Source organism: Protomyctophum bolini (genome assembly GCF_963924005.1).
Source record: "Protomyctophum bolini genome assembly, chromosome: 6".
Classification (NCBI taxonomy): Eukaryota; Metazoa; Chordata; class Actinopteri; order Myctophiformes; family Myctophidae; genus Protomyctophum; species Protomyctophum bolini.
Genome location: NC_137867.1, coordinates 7,052,473 through 7,073,537, shown reverse-complemented (window position 1 = coordinate 7,073,537; position 21,065 = coordinate 7,052,473). Strand labels below are relative to the sequence as shown.

The following is a 21,065-nucleotide window of genomic DNA, read 5'->3' as shown; positions in this document are numbered from 1 at the left end:
GGCAATATAGTTGCTTCTAAAACCCATGTTTCTATGTGTGTCAGTGGTGCTCAACCCTTTTCATGTTTCAAGGACCCCCCAGAAATTCTCTCTATTGGGCCACGGACCGTCGGACCCCCATATTTGTCAATAGCTAAATTATAACATGATGTTTTCAAGACACCAAAAGGGGTTCCCGCCCGTCGCCCCCACAATGGGTTGAATGAGTTTGCGACACGCTCTTCGGCTCAAATCTAAACATTGGTGCAACCACTTAACAGGTTTGTGTATGCAGTATAGGCTACCACCTGTAACAAAGGTTCCTTCCTATACTGCCTAATGCTGGTATAGAGACGGCAAACGGCGAAACCTGCTGGAACGGTAAAAAGATGAAATATTTTAACATTGATATACCCGTGCCGACGTCCCGTTCCGTTTTACCGTCCCCGACCAACCAAATTAGTTTGGTTTTTTTCCGTCATGCCGTCTGCGCCTGATTCCATGTGAATGCGGCATTAGCGATATACGGTGTAGGCCTATTAGCCTATACTCATTACTCAAACAAAACACCTTTTTTACTAAGTTAAATACAGTATTGTTGCAACAGATATGTTTGTGTGTGTGTAAAGAAAATGATGTAGGCATTTGCGCCGGGTAGAAATGGGTAAAAGATCCTTGAGCACACATCCTTGACACATGGTTCTTGGATCTTTCCTCCCCATGTCTAGTCTAGTCTAGTCTAGTCTAGTCTAGTCTAGTCTAGTCTAGTCTAGTCTAGTCTAGTCTAGTCTACGCTGTCTCCCTCTCAGCTTTCCTACAGTCCGTCTTTTCTTATACATGCAATCTCCTTCTCAGCTTTCTGAAAGCACACAAATAATTAGATATGAGAGAAATAATTTGATTAGGAAAATAATTAGACGATCCATTCTCCTGAACACGCACCGCACGCACGCACACGCGCGCACACACACACACACACACACACACACACACACACACATGCACGCGCACGCGCACGCGCACACACACACGCACGCACGCACGCACGCACGCACGCACGCACGCACGCACACACACACACACACACACACACACACACACACACACACACACACACACACACACAGGGTCAGACTCATTTCATCTAAAGCTATGGTGCAAGGCACAATATTTAGCAAGGACAAGGACAAATAAAGACAGCAAAGCTAGCTGTTTTCCATTCCAGACAAGCTCTCCCCCCTCCAATGCAGCACCTTTTCCTGGCTTTATAGACTTATCTCCCCGTGTCTAACTTAAAGGAGAATTCCATGCTAGAACGCTTTCTTATCTTTCTTACCTTTCTTTGTAGTTGTTACGTCCCCACCAAAGAGGTATACAGGTGTTTTTTTGTGCAAAAACTCCTTATTGGCTATTTTCCCTATACCATAAGCCCTCAATGACTTGCATTGCATTGAATGGGAATTGAATGGGGCTATGGGGTGTTATGCTAGTTCGCTTATTTCCATCGAAAGAAGTAGTAAAGTGTGCCGCTTGGGATATTATTTACATTATGAAGAGAGGATATATACAAAGAAATTATAATTTTGAGCGATGGAAATAAGCGAATTAGCACAACACCCCATAGCCCCATTCAATTCCCATTCAATTCAATGCAATTCATTTAGGGCTTATGGTAGGGGAAACAGCCAATAAGGAGCTTTTGCACAAAATAACACCTGGACCTCTTTGGTGGGGACGTAACAACTACAAAGAAAGGTAAGAAAGCCTTTTAGTATGGAATTCTCCTTTAACACAACACACTATATGGCAGAGCGATAGAGGCCTATGCAGTCTTTGTGTTATTTCATTTTCATGTACATATAGGCAGTATAGATTTGTCTAGCAATGTGTTATTTTATTTGACACAAATCTATGCTTTGGATCATCGCAAACGGCCATTCAGTTCTCACACACATTGTATGTAGATTGTAGATACTATAGAGAAATCTGCCACAGTCAGAAACGTGGTATGAGCAGATTTAAATGAGCAACGGTGAGGTTTAAACAAGAACTTCCAAGTCGGGACGGATTTTGACAACGTAGCTTTGTGTGACTGCACATATTCACGTCATAGCATGTGTGAACCCTTAATCCATTCTGAACAGGAACCCATTTTGGTGTCAGCATCATGTCATGCTTTAGCTATTGAAAAATAGCAGATCTACAAGCTCATAGCGTGCCACCGAGTGGCGCGCTACGAGCTTGTAGGTCTGCTATTTTTGAAAAATCGAAGAACGACTGACATTTTTTAAAATCTGATCTCAGGTCAGAATGGGTTCATCAGACCAGTGTGTGTCCAGTGGAAAACCTCATATGAATCTGATCTCAGGTCAGAATGGGTTAATACAGCCAGTGCAGTATTATTCTCAGGTGTTGTTAGTGTCACATATATATATATTGCTTTAACCAGTTTCTATGTCAGCTCAGCATATACTGCCAACAACTATTGGCGTGGAGAGAGGGAATGTATAGAACTGGATGTTTCTGCTGAAGATATACCCCAAAATACTCCTATTCCTGGCAAGATAAATGTGCTGAATTAGAGAGAGATTCTAACCCGGGTGGTTTGATGGATGATAGGCCTCTCTCTAGGCCCAGCCCAAGAGGAACTTTATTAGAGAGAGATTCTAACCCTGGTGGTTTGATGGATATAGGCCTCTCTCTAGGCCCAGCCCAAGAGGAACTTTATTAGAGAGAGATTCTAACCCGGGTGGTTTGATGGATATAGGCCTCTCTCTAGGCCCAGCCCAAGAGGAACTTTATTAGAGAGAGATTCTAACCCTGGTGGTTTGATGGATGATAGGCCTCTCTCTAGGCCCAGCCCAAGAGGAACTTTTCGGGTGAAAAAAATCAGACCAAGTTAGCCAGGCAGGGACCAGGGCCCACGCCCTGGGGACCTCTGCCCAGGCACAGACACTCATCCCTGGGGGACATCACCAGGGTCCATCACCAGGGACCAGGGCCTACGCCCTGGGGACCTCTGCCCAGGCACAGACACTCATCCCTGGGGCACATCACCAGGGTCCATCACCATGGGACCAGGGCCTACGCCCTGGGGACCTCTGCCCATGGGAAGAGGTCCCCAGGGCGTGGGCCCTGGTCCCTGCCTGGCTAACTTGGTTTCGCCGACTGGAGTCGGCGATCGCTGGCAGGGGGGGCCCGCGGTCGTCCGCCGCATTTCTAACCACCAGGACAGAGAGGACAGAGGTGCACGCTTTCTACCCCAAGACAGAGCCTGTCTTGGGGCCTAGACTTTGCGGACGACCGCCCTCACGAGGCAAACTAAGCTCACGACGCTTTTTGGACTGTTGGCTTCTCATGACATGGGCCAGAATATATATATAGGGATAAGTGCGGAGCTGTTTCACTTTGTCATGAGCCGACAGATGTTCTCTCCGTCCTCCTCCTCCTCCTCCTCCTCCGTCTCTCTGCTCTTCATCTGCTCCTGTATATACATTACCGTACCCTATACTGTATACATATATACTGTACCCTAGTGTGTATACATCACTGTACCCACGCCTATAGCTCTGCTTCACAGCAACAAGACTCGCGCGCACGCGCTCGTGTGTGACCCATTTAGGCCTGACCTCGAAATTTAAAAAAAAAAAAAAATCTTCTAAAATCCTCCAGTTTTCTGAAATAAATATTTTCACGGTTTTTCAAAAATAGCAGACCTATACAAGCTCTACGAGCTTGTAGGTAGCTATTTAGGTAGCTATTTTTCAATAGCTAAATTATAACATGATGTTTAAAACACCAAAAGGGGTTCCGGCCCCCAAAATGGGATAAGTTGTATTACTATAATATTTGTGAAGGCTAAATGCAGAGGTGCATGGTCAGAGCACTTGACCGCAGTACTCGAGTGAGAGTACAAATACGACCCGGTCAAATGTACTCCACTACAAGTAAAAAGTATATTCTTCCTGTTAGAGGAATAGTAAAAAAATAAAAGTGCTTTTGCTTTTAAATATATGTAATATATTCAAGAGTACATGCTTTTAAAAATAACTTCAAGTGCAAGTAAAAGTACATTTCTTATTTATCCACATCAACGGATTGCTTTAATCGTTTAACAATTGATTTATAGGACCAAGTTGCAACTATAAGAGAAGTAACTCTGACGCCACCTGCACTGCTGCATGCCCTGATGTGCTTTCTTGTAGAACTATACGTTATACATCTTAGTATAACGGGATTACACTTTCCAGAACACGGGCCACGGTGGCACAGTCGGTAGTGCTGTCGCCTCACAGCTAGAAGGTCCTGGGTTCGATTCCCGCTCGGGGCACTGTGGGTGCTGGCGGGGTGTTTCCTCCTCCGCGTCCTCAGTGCCCATACCCGAAGGCGGGGTTGGCGAAAGGGCCTTTCTGTGTGGAGTTTGCATGTTCTCCCCATGTCCCCCATAGGGTAGGTACCCTCACAAAAACATGCAGTAATCCTGGTCTCTAAACTGCCTCCCCCTGGCCAGCCGGGGCGCCTGATGGAGGGGAAAGGAACTGGTTGGAATAACGTGTTCCTTCCACGCGCTACGTCCAACCAGGGAAACTCCCCCCCTGTCAGGTGTAAAGGAGCAACTTGGACACTCAGGCATGAAGGGAGCAAAGAGTTAAGTCCGTTGCTCTCCCCAGGTTGGCGGAGGGTGTGTAGAGCCCAGGATCACAGTAGATGATTGGCACAGGGGTGAAAAATGGGTTACAAAATCGTGGGATAAAAAATATATTTAGAAAAAAAAGGATTACACTTTCCTTTGTTGATGCAATACAAACAAAAAGAAGGAAAACAAAACAAGGCAACCTAAAAGTACTCGGTATTTTACAGCCTTCCTGCTCGAGTAAAAGTAGAATATTTGTCTTGGAACTCGAGTACTCGAAGTACAGTACATCAAGTGCATTTTCTCATTCACATTTAGTTACAGTACTGTCCACGTATGGCCAACGTTTCCCCCGCAAGTATCTAGCAGAAAAATTGTTGTTTTTTTGTTTAATATGGATAAAGATTCTGTGGGGAAATATTCCAGTAATAGGATTATTAGATGCTTGTGGTGATTGGGTCCAATATTTAGTTCAGTGACCACGGTCAGAAACATGTGCTCATGTTCAACTCTCCCATTGGAATGAATATAGACTCCAGCCTTCTGAAAGAATATATATTCAAAGATTTGTGGCACATTTTCACGATTTTTCAAAAATAGCAGACCTACAAGCTCGTAGCGCGCCACTCGGTGGCGCGCTACGAGCTTGTAGGTCTGCTATTTTTCGATAGCTAAATAATGCTTATAGTTAAAACACCAAAAAATGGGTTCCCCAAAAAGTAACATTTTTCGTGAATAAAAAAACAGATTCATGTTTTTGAAGAGCATTTTAATCCACGGGTAACAATGATTTAATTTAAATGTGTTAAAGAAGTTAATATTAGCTTTTTCTGCAGTACTGGCAATCCTGTTACATTGGGAAGGATGCCAAGTACAGTAAAGGAGGGGGTGTGTGTGTTTACTATAGGCCTCAAACTTTTGTATTTATTTTGTACTTTAATTCGTTTTTAAATCCCTTTATGTCATTGTGTAAATAACGCATGGGACATGGATTATAGCTTTGTTTGAGTCGATTACCAACTACCTATCGTTGTCTTGATAGGATCCACCTGGATTAGGTATTGATTGATTGATTGAAATATTTATTAACAGTTTGCAGAATCACAGTATATACATTTCAAGCACAAACTCAATACAAAGACTGTTGTTGACTGTGAGTGGACGACCCAATTAAGCATTACACTTGTTTACAATTACAGTACACCTTGTTCAATTCATCAAAACATTTAGAGACGCAACAAATAGACACTTCTATATACCGGTATAGTCAAAGAACAGAACAGGAATTCATCATTGTAGCCTGAAGGTATAGCACTGTATGAACTGGTTTGAAATGGGGTTTTTTTCTCCCAAGCCTTATTCTTTGATTCTTATATTTTGTTACATTATTATTATAATACATCTGTGCCTAGGGGCCTGCACTGTTACAGGACTATAGTATTGGCCTTTGTTTTTTGGGGGGAAAAATAAATATACTTAAAAAACGGCATTATAGACTTTTATCTATATACTTTTTGGAGTCGTTGCCGTTCTACCGGCTTGGCATTAATAAAAATGCCATTCTGAGATGTTTATATCCTCACACACACAAGTATAGTAACGTCAGCACACTGTGCGTGCGTGCGTGCGTGCGTTGCGTGCGTTGCGTGCGTGCGTGTGTGCGTGTTTGCGTTGCGTGCGTTGCGTGCGTGCGTTGCGTGCGTTGCGTGCGTTGCGTGCGTGCGTGCGTGCGTGTGTGCGTTGCGTGCGTTGCGTGCGTGCGTGCGTGTGTGCGTTGCGTGCGTGCGTGCGTGCGTGCAGCAGATCATGGACACCGTGGTGGGTGGTGCTGGTTGCTGCTCGTAGAAAGCTCAGCAAGTCCCCGACCCTTTGCCACTTTTAGCTTCGCTATAACACAAACTCAGTGCACACGCTTATATACACACACACACACACACACACACACATGCTATAGTGTAAATGCAACAAGAAACAGACACAACATATAGCTTTATAAATGAGCAGATATTCCGTTCACGACGTGTTGGTTATATATACACAATAGGTAAGTAAGGTAAGGCCTTGCCGAGCCATGAGGCCGCATGAGAGAACTGCCTCATAGAGAATTATTTTTCCTCCGGTGAAAAGTATACCCAAAAAGTACCGTTTATAAGTGTGTGGGGGGGGGGGGGGGGGGGGGGGGGCTCAGAGTGCGTCCAATGCCGTCCATGCACTAAGGAAAGTATATTTTCTAATGACACTTTTGTTGACCGCCTTTGTTTTGGTGAGTATAGCAAAAACGTTCTTTTTATTTACGCTAAAGAGGAGAGGCTGGTCTGATTTGAGATTTGAGATTTAAAACCCAAAGTCCCCGTAGCCTTATATACTGCCGGGCAGATAGAAGCAGTATAGATGGCTATATGGACCAGAGCTAGCTTTATAGCTATCGAAAAATAGCAGACCTACAAGCTCGTAGCGCGCCACCGAGTGGCGCGCTACGAGCTTGTATATAGGTCTGCTATTTTTGAAAAATCTTAAGAACGACTGACACACACATAGAAACATAGCTTTTTTCAGAAAACTGCCAGGATCTATAGAAGACATTTCTAGAATCCGATCTCAGGTAAAAAAATGGGTTAAATCGTCATTCAGTCGCCATTAATCTTTCCGTCTGTTCTCCCCTCCCTTCCCCTCTCTCTCTTCCCCCAACTATATCTCTCCTTCTCTCCCTCATTGTGCATGCAGATTGACCTGGAACCAGAGGGGAGGGTGTATGTGGTCATTGAGCTGTCGGGATCTTCTAGTGAAGGTAAGAGCTTGGCAGCCACGCCCAAATAGGGCATTCACTTCTAGTCATTTTTACTAGTCGACTAGTGAACTAGTCGACTAGTTGCTTAATGCCCTTAACCCTCTAGCACCCTTTTTTTTTTTCTGTTCTTTTTTCACCTAAATGTCATCAGTGATGTTCATTGCAATGCCAATTCAATGCCATGATATTTGCATATAAATACCCACCACAGAGGCTGAAAAATGTTTGGACTCTGTGCAATTTTGAACATTTTTTAACCTAAAACTTTTGACCTTTACCCTAATAAAAGTAGGTAAAATAATTGTAATATATGTTTTTTTGTGATCATTAGAATGTCTAGAACATGTTTTATTCATTATTGTGAAAGATATCCCCCAAATGTAAATTATTCATTTATGATATTATTATATAATTATTATATAATTATTATAAATTTTTCATCAAACTTTATTATTTTTATTTTTTTTAACATCTTTTTTAGTGTCAGTGCTAGTAGTACAAAGTAGTAGTAAGGTTGAAATCTATTTTTTGCAAGTAGAAATTAATGCGGGTGTTAGAGGGTTAAAGAGACACTTCACCCTTTTTGCAAAAAAAATATACGTTAATGACGTTTAGAAGCTTTAGAACACTTTCCTGGGGGTCTTTATGTGTGTAATAATGTGGTTTTAGATATTTTAGATTGTAGCAGTGAGCCCGGTTGTCTCTGATGTCATGGACACTGGGCTCAACTTCCTTCCTGGACTACATGTTGTCTCAGTAAGACTGCAGCTCTCCCCCCCCTATCCACAAGGAGGAGCAGTGCACCAAAGGATTATGGGAATTGTAGTATGTACCAATGTACCTGCAGGTCGTGATTCAGGGTCACTTTGGTGCAGCTCTTTACTCTCCATCTATGTCACATCTATACCTCCACAGTCAAATTGTCAATGTTACCACATTTAGGCCTGACTGTCGGGGGAAAAAAAAACGTTATGCAGTATATTCAATGATTTGTTTGCCGGATTTTTACGATTTTTCAAAAATAAATAGAAGACCTACACGAGCTTGTAGATCTGCTATTTTTCAATAGCTAAAGTATAGCACACAAGTATAAGACACGCGAACGCGGGAAGCGAACGCAGTTCGTGAATTTCAATAACAACAATTAGAATAAATTATGTACATTTTTAAGGTTTTTTTCTTTTTTGAAGTGTGTGTGTGTGTGTGTGTGTGTGTGTGTGTGTGTGTGCGCGCGCGCGCATGTGTCAATCCCTTTCTGGCCAAAAAGTACAGTTTATACGTGTGGCGGGGGGGGGGGGGGTTCAGAGTGCTTCCACTAAGGAAAGTAGGCTTTCTAATGACACACCCCGCCTTTGTTTTGGTGAGCAGCAAAAAACGTTCTTTTTATTTACGCCAAAGACGAGAGGCTGGTCTGCATTCATGCGAGCGGCGGAAGTTGAGAGTAACACATATAGCTCTGAATGCAAACGCATTAGAGCTATATGGACCGGAGCATTAGAGCTATGGAACAGAGCATTAGAGCTATGGCCTCAGAGCTATACCTCTGCAGAGATGCCAGCGTGAATGTTTACCCGAAAAACGATGATTCAGTATACAGTATGTGTGTTCCTGTCTGTGTGTGTAGTATGAACACGACGCCAGCCTAGCTGTGCTTTTGCAGAGGGTAGAAAGGTTGGGGGGGGGGGGGAGAAAGTGAGTGAGAGAGAGAGAGAGAGAGAGAGAGAGAGAGAGAGAGAGAGAGAGAGAGAGAGAGAGAGAGAGAGAGAGAGAATGGGTAATGATACTGAGTGAGAGGCGATAGGGGAGAGTGAGTGGAGGTGAATTGATTAGTAAAGTGCATGTTCGCTAATGGCCCTGTTTCATCATCAGAGCGAGCAGCTGGGTATGAGGGAGGGTGAGCAGGAGTGACATGGGGGGGGGGGGGATGACAGGATGGAAAGAGAGGCGGCACGGCAGCGAGTGACGATGAATTGCAAGTGACAGCGATATTAGAACGCTCTCGCTGGGTTGATATTAGAACGCTCTCGCTGGGTTGATATTAGAACGCTCTCGCTGGGTTGATATTTGAACGCTCTCGCGGGGTTGATATTAGAACGCTCTCGCTGGGTTGATATTAGAACGCTCTCGCGGGGTTGATATTAGAACGCTCTCGCGGGGTTGATATTAGAACGCTCTCGCTGGGTTGATATTAGAACGCTCTCGCGGGGTTGATATTAGAACGCTCTCGCTGGGTTGATATTAGAACGCTCTCGCGGGGTTGATATTAGAACGCTCTCGCTGGGTTGATATTAGAACACTCTCACTGGGTTGATATTAGAACGCTCTCGTTCGGTTGATATTAGAACGCTCTCACTGGGTTGATATTAGAACGCTCTCGCTGGGTTGATATTAGAACGCTCTCGCTAGGTTGCGACGATAGGCGGTGCGTGTGTCTGTCTGTCTGCATGCATGTCTGTGTGTGTCTGTGTGTGTCTGTGTGTGTCTGTGTGTGTGTGTGTGTGTGTGTGTGTGTGCGTGGCGCGCCGCACATGCGCGCGTGCAGCTCTAATAACACTCAAGCTGGCTGACCAATGAGTGTGAGTGACTCAGTCAGTCAATGAATGCATATAGTGAGTCAATCACAGACGTTTGCATGTGTCTGCACTCTGCAGTCCCGAAAATGTAAGCTATAAGCATAACTAACTATAAATAACTGCCAATCAACTGTCCTCTCCCCATTTGTCTTTAATAATATTCTGTATTATGTTCACAAAAACGTTGAAAATAAGGGTTCAACCCATTTTGACCTGAGATTAGAAAATAGCAGACCTATACAAGCTCGTATGGCGCGCCACCTTCAAGCTCACAATGCATTCACGCTGCGACGCATTGTAAACGTGTATACATCTGGTGTTTCCGGTGCGTGATACCTGCAGCGCACCAAAGCATGAACCAGGAATAACTCCAACCCTTATACCTCTAAACTTAAACCCATGTGTCTAACCTTGACCTGAAACACACACACACACACACACGCACGCACAGTACGCACGCACGCACGCACCGTTAAAGAAAGGAAACCAGGTGCGCTTCCTCTGGAAACTGCCCTTATAGTTAAGGCAGTATGGGTGCTCAGCTTTGAAAATAACGTAACTCATCAACCGCACTCCACAACCACGCACGCACGCACAGTATCCTGCACTTTTGGAGGTTATGAAGAAGTTGTGTATGTGCGTTATTCTGTGTGTGTGTGTGTGTGTGTGTGTGTGCGCACGTGTGTGTGTGTGTGTGGCGTGTGTGTGTGTGGCGTGTGATTTTGATGACATCACCAATGTGTCCATCAGAACCCGTCGCCAGCGCCATGGCTACCACTGTTGCTAGGCAACCACGCTGTCCGTTGCCAGGCACTGGTAATGGCACATATAGCAAGCCCGGGGCTGGAAGGACAGGACAGGACAGGACAGGACAGGACAGGACAGGACAGGACAGGACAGGACAGGACAGGACAGGACAGGACAGGCAAGGCACGGACGGAGGTGTGTGTGTGTGTGTGTGTGTGTGTGTGTGTGTGTGGTGTGTGTGTGTGTGTGTGTGTGTGCGTGTGCGTGTGCGACTGTGCGCGTGCGTGTGCGTTAGGCATGTGAATCTCGTCTCATCTCACGATTCGATACGCATCTCGATGCACTGCCAGCGATACGATACATTAGAGATACATGGAATCCCCTGGCGATACGATGCGATACGATTCTCCCTCTTCCCGATGCGATGCGATGCGATAACCATTTAGTTCAAATCAATGCGATACGATGCGATTCACCCCTCTACCGATACGATGCGATTTGATGGAGATTCATCACAATAGAAAGGATTTATATTAAAGCTCTATTAATTTCCCAAAACATGTAAAAATGCATTACATTTAAATTCAAAGCAATTTATTGTTTTACTGTAGGTTAGTATTATAGCTCTGCATCTCAAACAACCCAAATTATAGAATTATGTAAGTAAACAAAGGGTCTGCTCTCTGCTGGTTATTGTGGAATTGTTAGATTACTAATAATCATAGGCTATAGTATAATAATTATATCTCAAAGGTCAATTTGAGGTTTTGAGTATAGAGGGTTCAAGAGATTAAAATGTAATATCCTATGTAATAGCTCAATTAATGTTACCAACATATAAATAGAAAATAAACAAATAAACAAAACAAAAATGACAGGTCACACTCGTAGTGCTGTCAAACAAGTAGTTTAATCTGCAACACAGTTTAATAATATAATTGCCTATGTATAGTGGGGGTCCCTGCTTGATCTCTCACTCTCAGCTAAGTGGTCCTTGGCTTGACCTAAAAAACATTGAAGACCCTGGCCTGCATGTATTATTAACGTTATAAATACATAGCAGATGTACAAGCTCACAACGCGTCTCATCCACGCCCCGCTGTGAGCTTGTGGATCTGCAATTTTAGGCGTGCGACACCGTCTTGCTGCAGAATATAAATAAGGCTTCTATCCCAGAGAATAGCAGGGGAAAGCTGGACAGTGGAAAGTTGTGGAACGGTTGTAAACGACTTTAAACACAAGCAGTACACTGACCCAGCTGTGGCGTTGTTGTTGTTGTACACGTGTGCAGAAGCAGAAGCAGAAGCTTTCTTTAATTACAAATTGATGATCGCGAGTCGCGACGCAGATTCGCGTCGGAGAATCAGCTAGAACAGCTGTGGGGTGTGGATCATTTGCAGCACGCAGCGCTACAGTGAAAAGTCAACTGATCGACGGACAGCTATTTTATAAAGCTAAAGGTTGTGCTTCCTTTGTGCGTGGGGTTCACTTCTGTTCGTCGCGGGTGCTCTTTATAGTCTGTTGTCTCAACGTGTATACTCTGCACAGAGTAGCTGCGTGCTCGCAGCGCACAGCCGCACACTGTGCGGAGCTGGCTGCGAGAGACCTTTTTTTTCCTTCCTTTTCTGATGGTACGTTCAATGCGCCTCGGAAACACAGGATAGGGTGAAATTTACCATGAAAAAACAGTGCAACCACGGATTTTACCGGTGCAAGCACTCCGCGAACGATCCATCGAGATTTCACCCGTCAATTTTACCGACACACAGTGAATGAACCGATTCACTCGCATCGCGCACGTCATAATCGATGTATCGATACGTATCGATTATTTTCCACATGCCTAGTGTGCGTGCGTGCGTGTGTGCGTGCGTGGAAGATAAGAAAGACAACTGAGGTGAAAGAAAGGCATCCTTGAAGGAGTATATAGTCAGACTGAGAAGGAATAGCTGTGCCTTCTTCCTCCCTGTCATTGTTGTGTGTGTGTGTGTGTGTGTGTGTGTGTGTGTGTGTGTGTGTGTGTGTGTGTGTGTGTTACTAGGGTGGGTGATATGGATGAATTCAACTAGGTCTCGTTATACTAGGGCGGGTGATATGGATGCATTCAACTAGGTCTCGTTATACTAGGGCGGGTGACATGGATGCATTCAACTAGGTCTTGGTAAATGCACCCGTTCATTCTCAACTGTGACCGTCATTGTGACCTTGACCTTTGACCTTTGACACCCAAATGTTAATTCCTATACTCCCAGCACTCTCCATTCACCTCCTCACTGCTGTCCTCGGGTGAATGTAATTAATATACGGAGACAAATTAAACACGCTGCTCACAGCTGGGAATACCCTCCATATAATCAGTCAGAATGAGAGAGAGAGAGAGAGAGAGAGAGAGAGAGAGAGAGAGAGAGAGAGAGAGAGAGAGAGAGAGAGAGAGAGAGAGAGGGTGGCAAAGACCGAAACAGAGATAAAATACAGATAGGAGTAAGAGACAGACAGACAGACAGACAGACAGACAGACAGACAGACAAACAGACACTGTCTGATTGTGTTATGTTTTCAGTTCACTTTTGTTTAACTATAGTACTAACTATAAAAACTATCTCAAACGTTTTTATGTCAAGAACCCCCCCCCCCCCACACACACACACACACACACACACACACACACACACACACACTTTGATTGATTGATTGAAATCTTTATTAACAGTTTGCAGAATTACAGTACATTTCAAGCACAAACTCAATACAAAGACTGTTAACTGTGAGTGGACGACCCAATTAAGCCTTACACTTGTTTACAACAGGGTCCACATTGTTCAATTCATCAAAACATTTAGAGACAAACAAATAGACACTTCTATGTAGTTAAAGAACAGAACAGGAATTCATCATATAGGAAGCGAAAAGGGGAAAAAAAAGTATATATACAGTGAGGGGAACAGGGGGATAAAAGACACACACACACACACACACACACACTTTAAATATATTCAAAGATGTGCACAAACGTTCACAATTTTTGAATATAAGCCAACATAGAGAACACAATGATTTTTTTTTTTAGCTTAAATCTAAACTGACACAGACACGCTTCAGTACAGTCCCACCCCACCGTTTAGATAACTGCACAACGACACTGCCATCTACTGGCCACTTATTGGAAGTGCACCGTTCTTTCCCTTCATTATTTTTCCAACCAGATGGAAATGGATACAAAAAAAAACGTTATCTTTGTGTGTGTGTGTGTGTGTGTGTGTGTGTGTGTGTGTGTGTGTGTGTGTGTGTGCGTGCGTGCGTGTGTGCGTGCGTGCGTGCGTGCGTGCGTGCGTGCGTGCGTGCGTCTATAGCAGTGGCGGGCTCCAGTGAGAATGAGGAGCGGGTGTTCCGCGAGCGCATGCGCCCCAGGAAGCGGCAGGGCGCCGTGCGCAGGAGGGTCCACCAGGTCAACGGACACAAGTTCATGGCCACCTACCTCCGACAGCCCACCTACTGCTCCCACTGCAGAGAATTCATCTGGTACGCGCACGCACGCACGCACGCAGTGATGGACAAATACTCACTTTTTTTTTTTACTTAACCCATTCTGACCTGAGATCAGATTCTATAAATGTTCTTCCACATCCTGAGAGTTTTCTGAAAAAGGCTATTTTTCTACACGTCAGTCGTTCTTCGATTTTTCAAAAATAGCGGATCTACAAGCTCGTATAGCGCGCCACTCGGTGGCGCGCTACGAGCTTGTAGATCCGCTATTTTTCAATAGCTATAAAGCGTGACATGATGCCAACGCCAAAATGGGTTTCTAAGTAAAAGTATCAATACGGCAAATGTAGAAATACTCTGTTACAAGTAAAAGTCAAAATACTCTGTTACAAGTAAAAGTCAAAATGTACTTAGAGTACAACATTTAAAGTACTCGCTATGCAGAATGTCCCATTTCAAGTATTCCAATGCATCGTTTGAAAATAGCAGGTCTACAAGCTGTGTACGAGTGTTACAGGGCTGAAGTGCGTGATGTAAGTTTTGTAATAATAATCCAAAATGTGTCATAATATACAGGAATGAATTACTGGCTATTATAGGCCTGGCATCAAATAGGTGGGGCATACTCTTATAGAGCACCGAAGTCTGACAGTAGAGGGCGCCAGTACACAGGTTCATGTATTTTTTTTTAGTTGCATTATAATCCCCATCAGGCTTCATAATAAGAACTATGTTTGAAAGATAAACCGACCACCCCGGCCTTTCTGTCAGGGGGGAGTGGCTGTGTGTCGTCAATGATGTCCATTAATATTTGATACGGCCTGCATTCTGGAGAAAATGGATTTAATGTGGCCGCAAAAGCCTCGAAACTATACACGTGAAGGCAATGTCGCTGCTAATATACGTCACGCCCAGCCGTCGACACATTGCGTTCCTGAGATTCCTCGTTGACAATATAAGCTCCGCTGGTGGTGACTCAACAAGTACTGTAACCACGAAACATTAAATATCAATAAAATAAAAATAAAACGTAATTAACATTCAGTTTATGTTGTGCAACAACGCCGCCGCCTACCCGGAAATGTATAGTCTCTGGGTTATTTGACTCGTTTCTAACGTTTATTATTATGTTACTCTTTGGGTATAATTGTACATTTCCACCTTCACAGTCGATGCTTCATATATCCATATGAGTGAAAAGGCCCCGGGGTGGTCGGTTTATTATTCAAACGCAGTTCTTATATGAAGAGATCTAAAAATCCCCCCCTATGGGGATTACAATGCAAATAAAAAATACATCAACCTGGGGACTGACGCCCGCTTCCGAAAGTGACGTCAGGACTTCGGTGCTCTATAGCGTGTATATATATATATATTTTTTTTTTAATCTAAAAAACAGTTTTGTTAGTAGACTGATGCATAGTCTGAAGTTCTCACCAGCTCTGGCAGACAAACGGGAGGGGCGAGAAACAGCTTCTACACAAGACACTTCATCCCAAAACATTCTGTTTAGTATAAACTACGGTATAGGTTTTCCTTTCCTAGCAGGAGAACTGCTGTATATAGGACAACATGTGCATGATATCTAATAGGAATAGAACACTCATTGTTGGTAATTGTCTTCTCTCTCTCTCTCTCTCTCTCTCTCTCTCTGCCTCTCTGTTTCAGGGGGGTCATTGGGAAACAGGGCTACCAATGTCAAGGTAGGTTGACCCATTCTGACCTGAGATCAGATTCTAAAAAAAAAAAATGTCTTCCACATCCTGACAGTTTTCCGAAAAAGCTATATGTTTCTGTGTCAGTCGTTCTTTCGATTTTTAAAAAATAGCAGACCTATACAAGCTCGTAGCGCGCCACTCGGTGGCGCGCTACGAGCTTGTAGATCTGCTATTTTTCAATAGCTAAAGCATAACATGATACTGACACCAAAAGGAGAGTGACTGTCGTGTCTTTTCTCTACTGTACCATCATTGAAATATATTGGCTGATATTTTTTAAGTGTATATATACTATATCTCGTAGACTAAAACGTTGGTGACAGTATACTGGCTGTTATGTTAGAGTTTTTCCTCTGTACATAATATTGGCTAACCGAACAAGACCCTATACTACACTAAACGGAACTGTCCTAATTAGTGTGTCCTTAGTAAAAAACCTGTGAACGAATGAACATTATACAAACTAAACTGTGTGTGTGCGTGTGCGTGTGTGTGTGTGTGTGTGTGTGTGTGTGTGTGTGTGTGTGTGTGTGTGTGTGTGCGTGTGTGTGCGCGCGTGCTCTTTGTCCAGTGTGCACCTGTGTGGTCCATAAGCGATGCCATGAGTTGATCATCACAAAGTGCGCTGGGATGAAGAAGCACGAGGAAGACCAAGCCGAGGCAGAGGTACGCATTCTACTGCCATGTTTCCACTCAAACACCAGGCCAACTTCAAATGAAGCCAAAATGTAATGAGCAATTATCTGAATATAGTTTCATCGCTTTGGGACGGTGACTTCCGTAAAATGGAGTTATAAAGGACGACTTCAGAGTAGAGCGCAGTTACATCAAACCCGAGAGAGAGATAAATAAATCCTATCGGTTTAAGGTTAACCCATTCTGACCTGAGATCAGATTCATACGAGGTTTCCACTGGACACACACTCATGGTCTGATTAACCCATTCTGACCTGAGATCAGATTCTAAAAATGTCAGTCGTTCTTCGATTTTTTCAAAATAGCAGACCTACAAGCTCGTATGGCGCCACTCGGTGGCGCGCTATGAGCTTGTAGGTCTGCTATTTTTCAATAGCTAAAGCACGACATGATGCTAACACCAAAATGGGTTAAGGTTAAGGTGACAGCAGGAATGTTGCTACAGTATACCGTATCGTTTATTTGACTAAAGTATTTTGGTATCGATACAGTAAATGGACTTTGCACCACTGTCAAAGACGAATGGAATATGAATCCGGGTCAGACGAGTATATATATACGTGGCATTTAACTTTTTGAGGCATTTTGTCCTTCGGACAAGAACACTAGTCCGGGCACAAAATGTCACTTGACCGGAGCACGAGCTCACAAATACATTTTAAATCAACTAACTGTAAGTTGGTTTTTGGTGAACACGCATGCAGTTAATAGCCCTAGAATGTCTGTGATCTTTTATACATTTCATGTATTCCAAAAACAAATAGATATCGGTCCCATCGGTGCACAGTTAGCAGATTAGCACATTTAAACCATTCTGACCTGAGATCAGATTTAAAAAATGTCTTCTACATCCTGACATCCTACATCCTGAAGCTCATAGCGCGCCACTCGGTGGCGTGCTATGAGCTTGTAGATCTGCTATTTTTCAATAGCTAAAGCATGACATGATGCTAACACCAAAAGGGGTTCCTGCCAAAAATGGGTTAAAGGAGAATTCCATGCTAGAAGGCTTTCTTACCTTAGAGGTCCAGGTGTTATTTTGTGCAAAAGTGCATTATTGGCTATTTCCCCTAATATAAGCCCTATAGTCCCGCCCCCTTTCAGAACGACGAGTGGCCCAGGAAATTATTCTCCATTCATTTTCTCCATAGGCTTTTCAAAAAGTATTTTTATGAAGACTGTTACGCCGCGGACAACGCCACAACAAAGACAATGTCTTGTGCCGATCAAATAATCTGAAAGAAGAAAATAAAGGCAGGACACAACACTATTAGTTTTGTTTTTCTTCTTACACATTTTTTGATCGGCTACCAAACATTGTAATTATTGTCATGATTTGTCCTGGCTTTGTCCGCGGCGTAACCGTCTTTAAATAAAGACTTTTTTGAAAAGCCTATACGGAGAAAATGAATGGAGAATCATTTCCTGTCGTTCTGAAAGGGGGCGGGACTGCAACGCTCTATGGGGCTTGGGTTTCTGTGCTAAACTAGTAAAGTGTGCCGCTTGTCGCTTTTGAGCGATGGAAATAAGCGAATTAGCGCAACACCCCATAGCCCCATTCAATCCAACGCAATTTAATTCAATTCATTGAGGGCTTATGGTATAGGGGAAATAGCCAATAATGCGCCTTTGCACAAAATAACACCTGGACCTCTTTGGTATGGACGTATAACAACTACAAATACAGGAATGGAATTCTCCTTTTTAATGTCAAGCCCTGTGGGCATATGTACTGTAAATGGACTACGGGGTGTCCTTGCGCCTGTAAGTGTACAAAATGGCCGCTGTGTGATATGGTCCTTTTCCCCTTCCACGCAGCCCGTGGGTTCCCAGCGCTTCAGCGTCAACATGCCCCACAAGTTCAGCATCCATAATTTCAAGGTCCTCACCTTCTGTGACCACTGTGGTTCTCTGCTCTGGGGCCTGCTGAGACAAGGCCTTCAATGCAAAGGTATATTATATGTGTGCATTGCACACAACACACGACAAACACACAGAATTGTGGTGCTCGCTAATATACTATTAATTGATATGATATAGTACTTTATTGTCAGTTCACACTGAAATTTGTCTTGCGACACAGCAGCCATGCGCAGAACACATATATACACACATTTGACACAACACAAAGAACGAGACAATACATCCACATCCACAGCTGTGCACACACGTACGGGCGACACTGACACACACACACACACACACACACACACACACACACACACACACACACACACACACACACACACACACACTGTCGCTGTCGGTTACACACACACACACACACACACACACACACACACACACACACACACACACACACACGTGAAAACACACACGTGAAAACACGTAAAAAACACGTAAAAAGCTAATTCCAATGGAAGTATGGGGAGAAGGGGGAAATCTGATAAGAGAGACTTCACTGGTGTTGTCTAAATGGGAAAAAGATTTTGCCACTTTATTTGAAAATAATGCAACTGGCTTTGATGAACTGGCTTTTCTGGAAATGTGTAGATTGAAAAACAACTGGGAAAAGGAGATGTTGGAGGTGGCATTCCGAGGTAACGGGGACCTTAATAGGGAGATTTCCATGGCAGAGGTGTTAAAGGCTATTGACAGGGCAAAATTAGGAAAGGCCACAGGGATAGAAGATTTACCAAATGAAATTTTAAAATCACCCAAACTTGGCCTAATTTTGTATGTAATGAAGACAATACAAGTACGCGCTAGCCAAAAACCATGGCTGACCAAGAAGACACGCCTACTATTGAAAGCCAGGGATATCGCCTTTAGATCTGGCGATCCAGTGGCCTATAGGAAGGCAAGGAACGACCTGGACAGAGGCATAAAAGAGGCAAAAGGAATGTATGGGAAAAGGATGGCAAGTCAATTTAATGACAACAAGGACACTCGGAAACTGTGGCAGGGATTCCACACAGTAACGGGCTACAAGCCTGCTTCGCAGCCAGCCCCCACCGATCCATTACTTCCTGACAACCTCAATGCCTTTTACACACGGTTTGAGGCCACAAATGACAGGGAGGTGCAGAGATTTCCAACCTCACCCACAGACCAGGTGCCCCAGCTAACCACCACGGAGGTTAAGAGGGCCTTTTCCAGCATTAACCCTCGAAAGGCTACGGGACCAGACAACATACCAGGACGGGTGCTGAAAGACTGTGCAGAGCAGTTAAAAGGTGTTTTTACTGACATTTTCAACATCTCTCTCAGTCAAGCCAGAGTGCCTGCCTGTTGGAAGAACGCCACCATCATACCTGTGCCCAAAAAACCCAGCCCAGGCTGCATGAACGACTACCGCCCTGTGGCCCTTACCCCAGTCGTTATGAAATGCTTCGAGAGGCTGGTCATGGAACGCATAAAAGGAGGCCTCAGCGCCGACCTGGACCCATTCCAGTTCGCTTATAGACCAAACCGGTCCACAGAGGATGCTATTTCCACCATGCTCCACCTCACTCTGTCGCATCTGGAAAAGGCAGACACCTATGCCAGGATCCTTTTCCTAGATTTCAGCTCTGCCTTCAACACCATCATACCACAGCAGCTGGTGGAGAAGCTGAGGGTGTTGAAGGTGGACAATGTTACCTGCAATTGGATCCTGGATTTCCTGACACAGCGGAGGCAAACAGTAAAAATAGGCAAAATAACATCCAAAGCCATTGAAGTGAACACAGGATCTCCTCAGGGATGCGTACTGAGTCCCCTGTTGTTCACTCTACTTACACACGACTGCAAGGCCAGGTTCAGAAGCAACCACATCATAAAGTTTGCTGATGACACCACCGTGGTCGGCCTCATAACGAAGGGGGATGAAGCTGCCTACAGAGAGGAGGTCGAACAGTTGGCAGCTTGGTGCAAGGCGCACAATCTTTCCCTCAACAACAAAAAGACCAAGGAAATGGTTGTGGACTTTAGGACGAGAACCAGGCCACAACACCATCCTATGACCATCGACGGCTCAGCCGTAGAGAGGGTAAAAAGCACCACTTTTCTGGGAGTGCTGCTGACGGACAACTTGGCCCCGAGCAGCAACACCACTGCCATCATTAAAAAGGCCCAGCAGCGTCTCTACCCACTCCGTCAGCTGAAGAGAGTCGACCTGCCTGTCCCAGCCCTGACCATGTTTTATAGAGGCACTATTGAGAGCATTCTCACCTATTGTTTTACCTCCTGGTATGGAAGCAGCACGGCTGAGGAGAGGAAAAAGCTGGACAGGACGGTGAGAACAGCCAGTAAAGTCATTGGTACCTCGCTGCCCTCCCTGGCGGACATATACCAGCAAAGGTGCATCAAGAGAGCAACTGGTATCAGCAAGGATGCCACCCACCCCTCTCACAGCCTGATCTCCCTTTTGCCCTCTGGGAAACGGTACAGGAGCATCAGTGCCAGGACAGAAAGAATGCGGAGAAGCTTCTTTCCCCAGGCAATCA

The 21,065-nt window shown here is 44.4% G+C and overlaps 1 protein-coding gene across 4 annotated transcripts in view; it reads left to right on the top strand.

Moving 5' to 3' along the window:
• The first annotated feature begins 14,146 nt into the window (after window positions 1-14,146).
• The window catches only part of rnf166 (ring finger protein 166), a 67,799-nt gene continuing 60,880 nt past the window's right edge, over window positions 14,147-21,065 (top strand). For 3 of the 4 annotated variants that reach the window (XM_080766747.1, XM_080766748.1, XM_080766749.1), the window contains exons 1-3: window positions 14,147-14,239; window positions 15,872-15,906; window positions 18,436-18,568. In XM_080766747.1, the coding sequence (XP_080622873.1) occupies window positions 18,561-18,568 (8 nt within the window). In that variant the 5' untranslated portion in view covers window positions 14,147-14,239; window positions 15,872-15,906; window positions 18,436-18,560. The remainder of the gene's footprint in view (window positions 14,240-15,871; window positions 15,907-18,435; window positions 18,569-21,065) is intronic. The other variant, XM_080766746.1, reaches the window with a different exon arrangement.